The 14,201-nt window shown below is 34.1% G+C and overlaps 1 protein-coding gene across 1 annotated transcript; it reads right to left on the bottom strand.

Annotated features, from left to right (window-relative positions):
• Positions 1-1,988: 1,988 nt before the first annotated feature.
• Positions 1,989-12,668, bottom strand: LOC105763655 (S-adenosylmethionine carrier 1, chloroplastic/mitochondrial). The gene is made up of 13 exons (XM_012581945.2): positions 12,531-12,668; positions 12,233-12,358; positions 11,738-11,845; positions 11,314-11,400; positions 10,481-10,553; positions 4,489-4,579; positions 4,180-4,233; positions 3,995-4,090; positions 3,656-3,745; positions 2,878-2,929; positions 2,568-2,629; positions 2,395-2,475; positions 1,989-2,275 (listed from the first exon to the last, which is right to left on the bottom strand). The coding sequence occupies exons 2-13, from the start codon at positions 12,285-12,287 to the stop codon at positions 2,150-2,152; spliced, it is 975 nt and encodes a 324-aa protein (XP_012437399.1). The 5' UTR covers positions 12,288-12,358; positions 12,531-12,668; the 3' UTR covers positions 1,989-2,149.
• Between the last annotated feature and the right edge of the window lie 1,533 nt (positions 12,669-14,201).

The raw sequence follows: 14,201 nt of genomic DNA, 5'->3' as shown, positions 1-14,201 counted from the left end.
AGTGAAGAATTTAAGATGAAAGATTTAGGGCCAGCAAAAAAGATACTTGGTATGGAAATTCTCAGAGATAGAAAAGCAAGTAAATTGTATCTAAGCCAGAAGGGATACATTGAGAAAGTTCTTTACAGGTTCAATATGTAGAGTACTAAACCTGTTAGTACTCCTTTAGCAGCCCATTTCAAACTTTCATAGGTTTTGTGTCCACAATCATATGATGAGAATGAGTACATGTCACATGTTTCATATTCTACTGCAGTGGGATCTCTCATGTATGCTATGGTTTTTTCACGTCTAGATTTATCATATGCAGTCAGTGCAGTTAGCAGATACATGGCAAATCCTGGTAAAGAAAATTGAAAAGCAGTTAAGTGGATTTTAAGATACTTACGAGGTACTACTGATGTTTGCTTACAGTTTGGAAGAGCTAGAGATGGAGTCATTGGGTATGTTGATGCTAATTTTGCTAGAGACCTTGATAGAAGATCTCTCACATGTTATGTCTTTACAGTCAGAGGTTGTGCAATCAGTTGGAAAGCCACTTTGCAAACTACAGTCACTTTTTCTACCACTGAAGCTGAGTATATGGCAATACTGAGGCTTGTAAAGAAGCCATTTGATTGAATGGACTCTTTAGTGAACTCAATGAAGACCTTCAAATCAGTACAGTATTTTGTGACAGTCAAAGTGTCATATTCCTTACAAAAGATCAAATGTTTCATGAGGGAACAAAGCACATTGATGTTCAGTATCATTTTGTTCGTGATATTATTGTTCGTACTGATATTGTTGTGAGAAAAATCAATGCTCATGAAAATCCTGTAGATATGATGACTAAGTCACTTCCCATCACCAAGTTTGAGTATTGCTTAGACTTGGTTGATGTTCATTGTTGAAGTTAAACCCTTAAGTAGTTTTTATGGAAGAGGTGGAGAACTTGTTCATAGAGAGCTCGCGATGAAGAAATTGTTTATTTAAGAATTCGAGTCAAGGTGGAGATTGTTAGAATTGAGTGACCCAAATCCTTATTAAAATAAAACACAGTGGTAAAATAAAATAAAAGTAAAATCTATATAGAACTACACTTCTTTTATTTTATTTTAGATAATTTAGAATAAGGTGTTTTAACCTTACTACACTCCTTTTATTAGAATATATTTTGTCAAGCCTATAAATAGACATAGTCTATTCCTCTTGTATTCATTCGAATTCGACATAGTGAATTTTCTTCTCCTCTGCCCGTGATTTTTTCCCCGAAAGGGTTTTCACGTAAAAATATGTGTGTTCTTTATTTTTCTCTCTTTTCTTTACAATATATTGTCATTACCGACGTTCTATTTTTTAACAATAATTTTAATAAAATTAAAAATATACTTGGTATGAATCAAATTAATATATTACTCATACAATGTAAAAGTATATATAAAAATTGATGTGAATAAATGGTTGAAGCCTCGTACCTATTTAAATTTTGAAAATATAAAAATAAAATAAGTTAATAAAATAAATGATAAATAATCATGAATTAACTAAAAATTAATAAAATATAAAGCATTAACTAAAAACTTCTTGAAAAAGTTTACATCTTGTTATCTATGATTTCAAGAATAAATTTGATCTTCAATTCTCAATTAAATAAATTTGATTAGATACGAATAAAATGTTTTTATAAATTTTGTGGCACATATATAGCCTAAACGTTGAAATAGATGAGTGGTTTAAATGCAATGTTGGTTTTTAGGGGGTATATGTTTGATTCTTGTTTTTGGTAATTTTAACCTTCTTCTTTTCATTGGTGAGAATTTGTTTTATAAAGTTTTTGACGAAAATTGTCAATTGTCTTTGACTTGTTGAGCGGTTTTATAAAGTTTCTGACAAATTCAGAAATTCTTTGTACGGGTTTTCAGATAAAGAATTTTGATAAGAGCATCTGATAACGTTTTATGGATTAAAATAATAGAGTAAAAACAAGAGAAATAGAAGAGTAAAAATTAGGTAATAAAAAAAAATCATTTTTCTTGTTAAACGAAAATCGATCCTTACAAAATGCTTTCTTCTCCATTAACATTTTCCCCCTTCTGAAGGAACTTTTAAAGAAGTTAAAACAGAAAACAACTTAAAACTCAGAAACATCTGAGATCGGTAAAAGGAGTTAATCATGCTTTGATTGCTGAGTGGGTTTGGAACGCCTCTCTGCAAGTAGTCGTTTCGTGCTTTCGAGGACGCCAAAAAAGATTGAACCGCCAATACCGATCCACAACACTCTTGGCTGAATGCCCTGCAGTTGAAATATATAATTATTCATGTATGTATGTATGTATGTATGTATGTATGTATGTATGTATAAACTTATCCTGAAGATGTGAGGTAGTAAATTCTTCAGGAGGAGACTCCTACCTTAAGAAGAGCAGAGGGGCCTTCCTCCCTAAGAATAGTTTGAACACAATCAAAGATTCCCTTGTACTGGTTTGCTGATCCCTATGGAAACCCACAGATAATCAACTCTCATCTTATTATGCCCTATTATACAACCATAAGGGTATATAAATATCTTCAAGATAATACTATACCTGAACCATTAACCTCGTTTTAATAACATCCAGGGGAGTTGTTATTGCTCCAGTCAACGCACCTGTGATAAGGTCATATTATGCAAGTATGGCATTTGATTCAAGCATCAGTCTATATTACTCGGACTCGAACATGAGTATCAGATAAGGTTGTGTGTTAAAGACGGTTATGCTAAATTCTTTTTAAAGTTTGTCCAAATATGTATTGGACATAGGTGGGACACGGGTGCATTAGGAAAAAAAAAAAAAGAAGAAGAGTCCGGGTAACATAGATTATGGGATTGGATACGTTACAAGAATCTCATGATACCAGCAAAAGCACCAATAATAGCATTCTCAGGATCATTTAAATCTCTTCGAGCCTGCAAAATAAAAAAGAAAACCCATAAAGTTATAAAGAATGCAATTATAAGTACGTTTATCTCATCGCATATGCAGAAAACATTTTTACATCAACAACAATCCTGCCCTCTCTGATGTCTTGATGATAAATCAATAGATGAGCAAATTTATGCAGCCAAATAAACTTAAACAACCTCCCCCGGGCTTCACTTGTAGTATTATCAAATACCTTGTAATGAAAATTTTAATTTATGTACTATGTTCCTCCTGATATTCTCTTTTGCTTAAAATTTTATGGACAAGTTGTGTTTAAGTATCCAACATGCCATATATTAAAACTTGCAGTTTATAGCTTATTGGACCAATGCCCTTAAGCTTCAATTATATAATTTACCATAGATGTGGACCAACTTAAAACACAAAAACATATGCGGAGGCTTTAGATTTATTCCTCAAGCTTTCAGCAAAATTGCAAGATCAGCATGCCTTTCTTAATGTCTTGGGAGTTTTCTTTGCTGCCACTAATTCTTTAATGCACAAAGAAGGAACTCATACACCATAGACGTAGAATGCATTAAAAAATAAAATATATCATATAAAGTAGCTTTTGAATGCCATAGATTGCAAGATGGGGAGAAGAGAGGGCAATAACAATCAAGTAATTAGAAAAACGAGTGAATCCATCAGTTTAATGTGCCATACTACCAGCAATGGCATTGGAAAAGATCATATAGATGAGAGCTTACCGCTGCCTTGTAACCAATTCTAATTTGCTCGTAGATGCAGAATTGAATGGCATCAAATGGCAAATCTCGTAATAAAAAAGATCCATAACCCTACAACTTATAAACAAGGGTTAGGTGATGTACAAAATAATTCACAACTCGCAATAGCTTAAGGATTTTCATTCATGAAAAAAGCAACAGACTGATTCTCTCTCAAAAAAAAAACACCCTCAACCTCCATATGGGACAGAAATAAGATTAGATGCCTAAATTTGACTGGTCCAGAATATTATTAAAAACAAACAGATGTTTGAGGATTCATCATGGTAGGAGAGAGGGAAAAAGGAGGGCATCTCATACCGCATAGAGGCCCTTAAATCCCTCCTTTGATGCAATAACATGAACAGCATTAGATGCAGAAGTAAACTGCCCAGTCTGCATCCTTTGCTTTACAACCTGAGTTGTTAGCAAAAACAAAACACAATGAGAAAAGGACTAGTAACTCAATTTTCAATAAAAGAATATGCATAATCAAACATATCTACCTCAGTTGGAACACGAATAAGTGAAGCGGCAATTCCTCCTATGGCTCCTGCAGTCTGCACAGGATTCAATCATGTTAATAAGATCGTACAGCCAAACCATCAGTCAAAGTCTAACTAAACTTTTAATGATTGGGATGAGAAATCAAGGAGGTTATTCAACCAAATTTAGGTTAAGCTGGATGTTTCAAGTCACGGAAAAGGTTTATCCTCTATAGTAGATGTAGATCATTATAAGGATATATTAGCTCGTAGTTAGTTTATCATGAATGAAATATATCCATATCAAGAAGAAATAGAGGAATCCCTCACCAAGTGAGCAACGGCACTAAGATTTTCTGGGAAGAGCTTCAATAGTTTCTGCTTAGTAGGTTCATACACACCTACAAACAAAGCAGAAGCCCTGTGCATAGAAAAGTTATTACCAAGTTGGAACCCACAAGTAAGAAATAATAACTGCGGAAATCAAGGATGTTAACTAGCATTTGGTAAAAGGATTTTAGAAATAGTCATATTGATTGAGGTTTGGTAGAGAAAATCTATGAGTAATAATTGCATTTTGTAATAATGCCCATTATTAGGGCTTAATATCATGCTTTGTGATAGTTTCATGTTTATAAGATTTTAGCAAGTATAAATAGAGGATATTGTAACAAGCAAAAAGTTTCTTTTTCTCTAAAAATTTCCTTTTTTCTTATCTTTCTCAACAAACTCTTTTTCTTCCAAAATTTCTCTTTCTCAACATTGTATCAGAGTAGGTTCTAAAAGATTCCTAAAAAAGAAGGGGAAACAAAACCTCCCAAATCAGCCATGGCAAGCAGCAGAGAAAACTCATTTTAGAGGTATAATCTTACCTGGGAAATTAGATAACTCAAAAAGGTAATTATATGAGTACTCTAATTGTTAGACAAGAGAAAACCGGCATTCGGATTGTGGATTGAGGGGCATTTAACCATATGAAAGGCGATGTTGTCTAGATGAGCTGTAAATAGCTTAGGAAGATTAGCTTGAAATCCCTTAAATTGAGAGGATTCATTAGGATATTCTATTTTATTACGATTTAATTTTCTTTTTTTCCCTTTGTAATCATCCAAAAAACAGTGTATTCTGAAGGTAGATGAATAAGAATTTTAAAATTATTTTCACCTTATATTCCCTAACATTGTATCAAAGCATTAGGGATTTTTATCTGGGATTTATTACTCTTGAGCAACCTTTATTGCTGCATTCTCTTTCTGGTTTCTCCTACTATTTCGACCTTCATCACTGTCACTACCGCATAATTTTTTTTCCTTCTTCTTCTAAACTTGTTTCAACCATCATCACTACCATTGCCATGTATTTTCCTTTTCTTTTTCTTTGCTACGTATTTCATTCCTTTACCTTGTCAACCTCTGGTACCAAATCAAATAGAACAATTCTGCCCATAAAATTGAAGATCTGCAGATTATTCAGATGGTCAACAATGAAGAAATTGAGAAGTAAAGAAAGCCTTGTATGGGTTGAAATAGTCTCCAAGAGCATGGTTTGACAAAGTTAACAAAGCCATGGTGTTACAACATAGTTATATGTTGACAAAGGATAAGATCACCCTCCTTATAGTATATGTTGATGACATAGTTATAACAAGACATGACAAAGAAGAGATGGCTCATCTCAAGAAGCGATTGGCTCGGAAAGTTGAAATCAATGACTGGGAAAATTGCAATATTTCCTAGGAATTGAAGTTGCCAGATCGAGGAATCTTTATCTCCCAGAGAAAATACATTTTGCAGCTCTTGACGGAAACAAGTATGATAGGTTACAAACTAGCAAAATTGCCTCTTGGGAGCAATCATAAGCTGCAAGCAGGGATGGCAGAGTCTGTGAATAAGGAAAGATATTAGAGACTGGTTGGATAAATTATTTATCTATTTCACACTAAACCAGATATAGTATATGCAGTTAGTTTGGTAAGTCAATTCATGCCTGATTCTCAAAAATCTCACATGCAGACAATTTTTCACATTCTACACTATCTAAAATCAGCTCTAGGAAAGGATCTCCTTTTCTCCAAGCATGGTCACCTCCCGATTGAGGCCTTTACAAATGCAGATTGTGCTGGTACTCCAGATGATAGTAGGTCTACCTCTGGATATCACACATTTGTGGGAGGAAGCCGAATCACTTGCAAAAGCAAGAAGCAAGAAGCAAAAAGCAAACTGTAATTGCTTGATCAAGTGCGGAAGCAGAGTATAGGGCTATGGCTCAGGGTGTCTATGAGCTATTGTGGTTGCAAAAAATATTCGAAGAACTAAATTTGTTAGAAGAAGAAGGATTACCCTTATACTGTGACAATAAGGCTACCATCAATATAGCCCAAAACTAGTGCAACATGATTAAACCAAACACATTGAGATTGATCAACACTTCAACAAAGAAACTAGGTTCAAACTTCTTGTTGCAACCAAGCATAAAATGCACGTGAAAATTCTTCAATCGCATATTACATCACAACCAATTCTGGTTCCTAAACTTGATTTCCTCTTTCTCAACCTCTATCGCATCCAACCATGACTTAAAAGCAAACCTTAATATAAACTCTAGATTCTACTTAAGGTTTGTGATAAGGACGCTTTTATTACAATAAGAGTTTTAGTTTTATTTATTTATTATATCAAGTTTTATTAAGAGTTTTAGTTTTACTTATTTTTCTCTATTATATTAGGTTTTTATTTCATTCATAAACTCTAAGTTAAGAATTCTATTTTATGTCAATTAGGACTCTTTCTTTTGTTATTAACAATCTATAAAATGCTGCCAATATGAAATAAAGAGGTAAGCAATTATTCTATAAAAGAGAAACGTTATTTTCGGAGGGGGTTTAGTCAATGACGAATCTGCCTCTTTGAGTAACCATAGGTCGAAGCAAGAATTCTTCCTCGTCTAGACCCGTGACTAGATCCTACACCAAGGCGCATATCAACTTGGTATCGGAGCCTTTTGTCACGGGTGATGAAGAGAATTTGGTAGCCAAACTGGAGGCTTTCATGGCACAAATGGCTACAAGGCAACAAGCATTAGAGGAGAAGATGGCGGTGTTATCTCTTTTGGTCCAAAAGACAACGAAAGGGTATTCAGAGAAAAATAGTGAGGAACAGGGCAGCAACAAAGGCAGAAAAAGGAATTCAGACTTGCAACAAGGTAGGTGCATGGTGCCACGATACTCTAAGATGGAATTTCCCAGTTATGACGGTGTTGGAGATCCTTTAAGGTGGCTGAAAAGATGCGAAAATTTTTTGATAATCAACGGACTATCGAAGAAGACAAAGTAGGCTTAGCTTCATTCCATATCTTAGGAGAGGCACAATTGTGGTTTGATCAAATGGAAGAAGATGAGGCAAATCTTGATTGGGGGCGCTTCAAAGAGTGTTGTCATGTAAGGTTTGGGCCAGCTTTAAGTAATAACCCCTTGGGGGAACTTGCCAACTTGAGACACACTGGGACTGTAAAGGAATATCAACGCCAATTTCAATCACTACTGGCTAGGACTGCTAATCTTAAACCTCGACAACAAGTAAACTTCTTTACTGTTGGGTTGGTAGAGGAACTTCGAATTGATATTGAGACGCAACAATCAGAAAACATTGGAGTTGCAATGAATATGGCTCGAACATTGGAACGTAAACAAAATGTCTCTTCCAAACTGTCGTCTCAAGCCATCCTGAACTGGCCAACTTCCCAGAACACTGGCAACAATTCAATCATTCCATCAACTAAGAGCATTGCAAAGGGAGGGGGACAAACAATGGAACCAAGGAACAACGGCAAAATAGGTTCTTCTACACCATTTATTAAGAGATTGACATAAGCAGAAATGGTGGAAAGAAGGGCTAAGGGGCTGTGTTATAATTGTGATGAATCCTATTCTATGGGACACAAATGTAAAAGGTTATTTTGGATAGAAGTACCAGATGTTGAAGGCAAGTAAGATGAAGATGAGATAGATGATTTTGGATAAGTTTTGAAGCTTATTCTAAATTTGAGCTTGAGGACAAGCTCAACTCCGAGAAGGGGAGTAATGATATGGACACTTTTATTGCAATAAAAGTTTTAGTTTTATTTATTATATCAGGTTTTATTAAGAGTTTTAGTTTTACTTATTTTCTCTATTATATTAGGTTTTTGTTTCCTTCATAAACTTTAAGTTAGGAATTATATTTTATGTCAATTAGGACTCTTTCCTTTGTTATTAACAGTCTATAAAAGGCTGCCAATATGAAATAAAGAGATGAGCAATTATTCTACAAAAAAGGAACGTTATTTTCAGAGGGGGTTTAGTCAAGGACAAATCTGCCTCTTTGAGTAACCATAGGTCGGAGCAAGAATTCTTCCTCGTCTAGACTTGTGACTAGATCCTACGTCAAGGCACATATTAGTTTGATGCCAATATTGGTGTAGTTTAAGGGGAAACAACAATGTCAATAAAATTAAGACTGAACATTCGAGTAGGAAAGACTGAACTTAAGAAAAAGTTGGGTTAAAGAAAACCTCTAGTTAATGTATTAATTCAAAGAAAATAATAAGAATGTTGTGGTTGAAAATATTTACAGCTTATTTATACTAGGATTACAAATAATGTTTTAATCCTAGCCCAGGATTTAAATCATATATATTTTATGATACTAGCCTTAGATTTAAACCTTAAAGATAACCAATAATCCTAGCCCTTGTTGTCCATAATATGTCTAATAGTTAATAAACATTATTAAAAATATATAAAATCATTAAAAGGCCTATGCTGTTGTTGCATTTCTTAATAATGATCATTATTAGGGCCTAATATCGTGCTTTGTACTAGACTTTTGTTTTTAATATTTTAGCAAGAATAAATGAAGGCTATTGTAACTAAAAAAGATCATGGAAAAGAAAAGAGTCATTTTTCTCTAAAAATTCCCTTTCTCAACAAACTCATTTTCTCCCAAAATTTCTCTTTCTCAACAATAACATATATCAGTATATAATCACTACATGCAGTGATGTCTATTGCCTAAAAATATTTTGCCAACTATCCAAAAATGTTTCAAGCCTATAGACATGTTCCTGGAAACATGAATGACCACTAGTAAGATATTTTCTTCTTCCAAATGCCATGCAAAGTTACTTAGAATAGTAAAAAAGAGAGGGGGAGAGCGATTGAAGTAGAAGAAACATCTTAAAAGTTCAACTATAAACTCCTTGATTAAACAAATTGAAGAAACTTCAATTTGGTTTATAAAGGCAAATAAGAAGTTAAATAATTTAGTACCATACAAACAGAAGTTGCTTGAGGTCGGTTAAGAAATACATATTCATGATAAACAAATATTTCAAGGCAATTAACAACCAGCAATGAGCATATAAATTACACTTCAAACAACCAAACTTAGTACTACTCTTTTGCATGAGCATAAAGATATGAGTCAAGCTAAACCTTAGCAACATGTTGAGTTTATTTTGAACAAAAAACCTAAGACCAGTCTCCGTTGAAGTTCGCATATAGCATATAAGTTGGCACAAAGGAAGGCTTTATACGGAAGGAAGTTGCTTCTACAGAAGTTCAAAGCATGGCATGATAAAGCCTATGTAGGTCAAATGCCAAAAGCTAAATGGCAATTGAGAGTTTCAACTGCCAATTGGTGCCCAATAGGTAGGCTATTAGAAAGTCTATGAATGCATAAATGTTTCAATTTGAGTGAGAGCCCAAATGGTTCCATAGGTGCCCAACAGGTAGGCTATTAGATTGAGTCGAAAGCCTACCAACGCATAAAGGTTCCGATTCGAGCGAGAGCCCAAACGGGGGAGGCGAGAACAAGAAGCACTCATCGTCTGATGGATGGCAGCTCTAATAAGCGAACAGGTCGCTGTCTTTTTGTGCAGGTATCACTGTCTATGATTAATAGTAGCCACAACGACAAACTAAGACACTGATATCCTTGTGTAACTGCTGCCCAATAATGATCTTTTAGTCATCATCATTATCTCCACAAAAGAAGACATGGTGACATTTGTTCCCCCGAAAACTTTCTGCTAGGGCTGTTTTACTTTTCAGTTACTTGCAGTGTTTGCATTAAAAATCACAGAGTTACATCTTAATTATAAAGCCAAAAAAGGGGAAATCAAATCAACCACCCTGTGAACTGATTTTCACATCTCAATAGCAATTTGTACATGTTCTAATAAAAATGAACCATCTTTAGTAAATATGACTACTGAATCACAAAACAATTATCAAATACTAATATGCTTGTGAAATAAGAAAGTTCTGCAATTCAAAGGTACTTACGGTAGGACACCAGCAAGATTACCAGCTAATCCTGAATAAAGCCCCTTCAAAACTATTTTACCTCCACCGCGAGCTGCCTAGAAGAAAGAAGGTAAACTTCAAAAGGTTTTGATCAAAAAGCTAAAGATAAAACCAAAACAAGCACTAAATGAAATCTTCTTGAGTTCCTTGTCCATATTGAATCCACAATAAGAAGCATTACAATCTCATAACTATGACAGGTTAATTTATTTACAAAGAGATTTACACAGATTTTCCACTTGGACAAAATGTAGTTCATTTTGCAGGAAAAGGAAAAATCATTAGCAGTTGGCCACCTAGCACCAGTCATGCAAATTAGGCAGAAAAACCTGTGATAAACAGGAATGTAAAAATGCAAAACAAAAAAAAAAGAGAGAGAGAAGATGATCTATTAGCCTAACACTTCTTCTGGTAGAAAGAACAAAATTGGAAGTAAAATTCAAAGTGATAGATCCAATTTCATCTTTTGTCCAAAGGAAATTACATGGATTTACATCTTTTCACTCACAAGATTAAATCCATTCAGTAATGGAAGAAAATGGCAGAAAGAATCATCCCACAACATTGAGTTATTTTCATCCCTAATCCTATTCCTTCATTGCGTACAACCAAACAACTAAAATATACAAGATGATTTTCTCTTTTTTCCTCAGCATTCCATTTTACTTTCCCCTTTCCTTTCCCCATGTCCCTCATAAAAAACCTAATGTGTAAAAGTCCAGGTAAAGACTTGGACTGCTGGACTAGACATTAGGTGGAAGTAAAATCCATGACCACCATTATAGCATTTATTTCAAGTACTCAAGAAACACCTGCCTGCAGCCGTGTCTTTATTGTATCAATTGGGTATAAAGCAGTTTCAACCACAACACCAGCTGTACCTCCGGCTATGATTCCCTCTGCAAAATTTTCCATACAAGTAATACATTAACATATTGGCAAACATTACCAAACTAGCCACACTGATAAACAGTGAAGGCAGTTTTGCTAAAAGAAAAAAAGATTACCACTGAATCCTTTTTTCTCATGTTTGAACAGGCAAGCAAAAGTGTCTCCACATACACATAAGGCATAAAGACTCACGCTCATACGACAAACCTTTTCATAGCTGAGTTTATTCTGTAGTTCGAATAGGATTTTCTTCTTCTTTTTTTTTTTTTTCAAGTACATTATCTATCCAATTTCAATGATAGTCTGTTTTCCAAAATGGCAGCTCAAGCAATTTGTTATACATACCAAATAAAATACGAAGAAAATCAAAAGGCTTTTCCTCTTCCATGCTGACTGATGCAAAGCACTTCTTTGTTTGCAGCTGTAAGTTTTTAATCTTCCTATTTGATACATCTGCAAAACATGCCAACTGTTCAAACAATAAAAGGCAACCAAAAAGAATTATTTTTTTTATACAAGGATGCTTTGGTCACTGGATAGGGCAATGAGTTATACATGCTCTGGATTCAAATCCTGAGACTACTCTATGCCACTGGTAACTCCATGAACCAGCAAAGCTAAACTCCGGGATCAAATGTACACGTACACATACATATATCTAGTAAAGTTAATCCATGGATGCTGGCTAACTATGTCTGAAATCAAAATTCTTAAAGAAAAACTGATTGTAACAGTTAAACCCACAAGAAAGAAAAGAAAATTAAACCCATAAATTTAAATATAAAATAAATCAAAGTATGCCAAAAACTTATATAAATATAATTAAAGTGGGTTAATTACCAGAAGATACTAGAGAAGAGCTCTTGGTGTCAACAGCCAGTGTAAATGGACCCATGTTAAGATAACCAAACCAAACACTTTTCGACTCTCCACTATAATACTATCACTGGACTGAAGAAGAATTTCCTGAAAGATTAAAAACATAAAATGCAGAAAAAGAAAATCAAACACTGAAAATAATTTCACCCCTAGAATCTAGTGAGAGAGAAAAAAGGCAAACGGTTGCTTCAATTCAAACTTTTAACTTATGTTTATGAAGAATATATCATATTGAGACATAGAGAAGGAAAGAAGATACCTTATTGGGAGAGTGGTAAATTGTTCCGTTTGGCAGACTGCAATACAAAGAGAAAGAGATAGGAAAATTCTCGTCTGGTTTTTCAGTTTTTTGTTTTATTTTTAGGAATTGTTTTATTATGTTATTTTTTATCCAAACTATAACCCAATTTTAAATTTATTTCAGCCTTCAAAATATTCTAATTATATATGTAAACTAGATTTCTACATGGGTTAAGCTACCTACTCAAGCCCAAATGTTCATATGAAAAATTGGCTTAAGCAAAAAAAAATTAAGCCGATTTAAAATATGGATCAAGCTCGAGTGTGAACGTTCAAGTCTCATGTCACGGGTCGTAGATCAAAATTCGTGACGAATGCACATAAGACGTCTCATGGATGTTAATAATTGAGGCTCATTTAACCCACTTAAACTAGCCTGATTCATAGAATACATGGAGAAACCTATTTATTTGAAGTATTGGTGGCCCAATAGAATACTCCAGTAAAACTAGAGTTATTATAGTTAATATTTGTAATCTTAAGGGATAATATTGTGCAGAGTTTAAATCATCAGGACTTTCATCTTGTAGATAGACTTTAATCTCTTCCATTGATGTAAATTAAACTATACTGTTGAATCTAGAGGAACTTAACTATAAATAGAGGCATTCCCCCTCATCATCTCATTACATCTCATTCAAAGTTATTGAATATATTTGAGAGCATTTACTCAAACACTTGGCGTGCTTAGTTTTTTTTTTTTGTGTGTGTGGCTTTTCTATTCAATTTGAGTTCCTTTGTCTTTTTTAGTTTGCTCTCGTTTTATTCTAGTGCCTTAGAGAATTTCCTTTATAAATTTTCACTTTTTAAGAGTTAGGCTAACTTAGGTGGATTTGAAGTAAAGAAATCGCCTAAGGGTGCATGGTTTAATAGACTAAAGTTCTAGCTCCGTGATACGTGAACATTCAAGACTTAAGCTTGGCCCAGCCTATTTTTAAGTTTATAATATTTTATATTATGCTATTTTGGTAAAAGTAATAGGAAAACCCCTGTACTTAGGGCTAGATTGCATTCCAATCCCTATACTAAAATAAAAAGGCAAATTAGCCATTTTAATTCTTAGATCTAACTTGAACTTTTTGCGTTTTTAGCCTCTGTCAAATTCCAAGTTTCCTTCATTCATCTAAAGTCTTATATTGGACTTGGTGCCCTTAGTGTATTCATTTGTACACTTATAATTTTTTTCGAACAGATTGGTTTATAAAATTATTCATGAATTACATTAATATCCTTCGTATAATGTCCTCATTTAGTTTTTGTATGCAAAGCCAAATAAAAGCAAATCTTAGCTCACTGGTTGTCTAATATTTAACTAATACTAAATGGTATTACATGGTTGGATCATAATACAAAAAGGCAGCTTATATTAGTATACAAACCTAAACATGTCCTTAATCTAACCAAAAATGAGCAAACTTATTGAAAGACTAATATACCGTCTATTAAGTCCAATTGGGAGATGCCTTGTCTTGGGCATCGGAACGGATGTCTCCCAGAAGATAGAGACATAGATGTGATTGAATGGACTGACAGTACACCGGACTGGACCCAAGTAGAATAGATCCTGAACCCGTTTATGGATTTATTCACTTGTGACGTTCATAGTGTGGCATACCTTAATCCTGAGTGA

Source organism: Gossypium raimondii, chromosome 12, assembly GCF_025698545.1.
Source record: "Gossypium raimondii isolate GPD5lz chromosome 12, ASM2569854v1, whole genome shotgun sequence".
NCBI lineage: Eukaryota > Viridiplantae > Streptophyta > Magnoliopsida > Malvales > Malvaceae > Gossypium > Gossypium raimondii.
Note: the sequence above shows the minus strand (reverse complement) of the source record. Positions and strands in the feature narration are given on the sequence as shown.

Bases quoted from the DNA above. Each gene is read 5' to 3' on its own strand.
- LOC105763655 (XM_012581945.2), bottom strand. From the start codon at position 12,287: ATGGGTCCATTTACACTGGCTGTTGACACCAAGAGCTCTTCTCTAGTA. The intron at 4,091-4,179 runs GTAGATATGTTT...CTAACAACTCAG, and splicing joins TTATTCGTGTTCCAACTGAG to GTTGTAAAGCAAAGGATGCA. The intron at 2,476-2,567 runs GTATAGTATTAT...GGGTTTCCATAG, and splicing joins AAACGAGGTTAATGGTTCAG to GGATCAGCAAACCAGTACAA.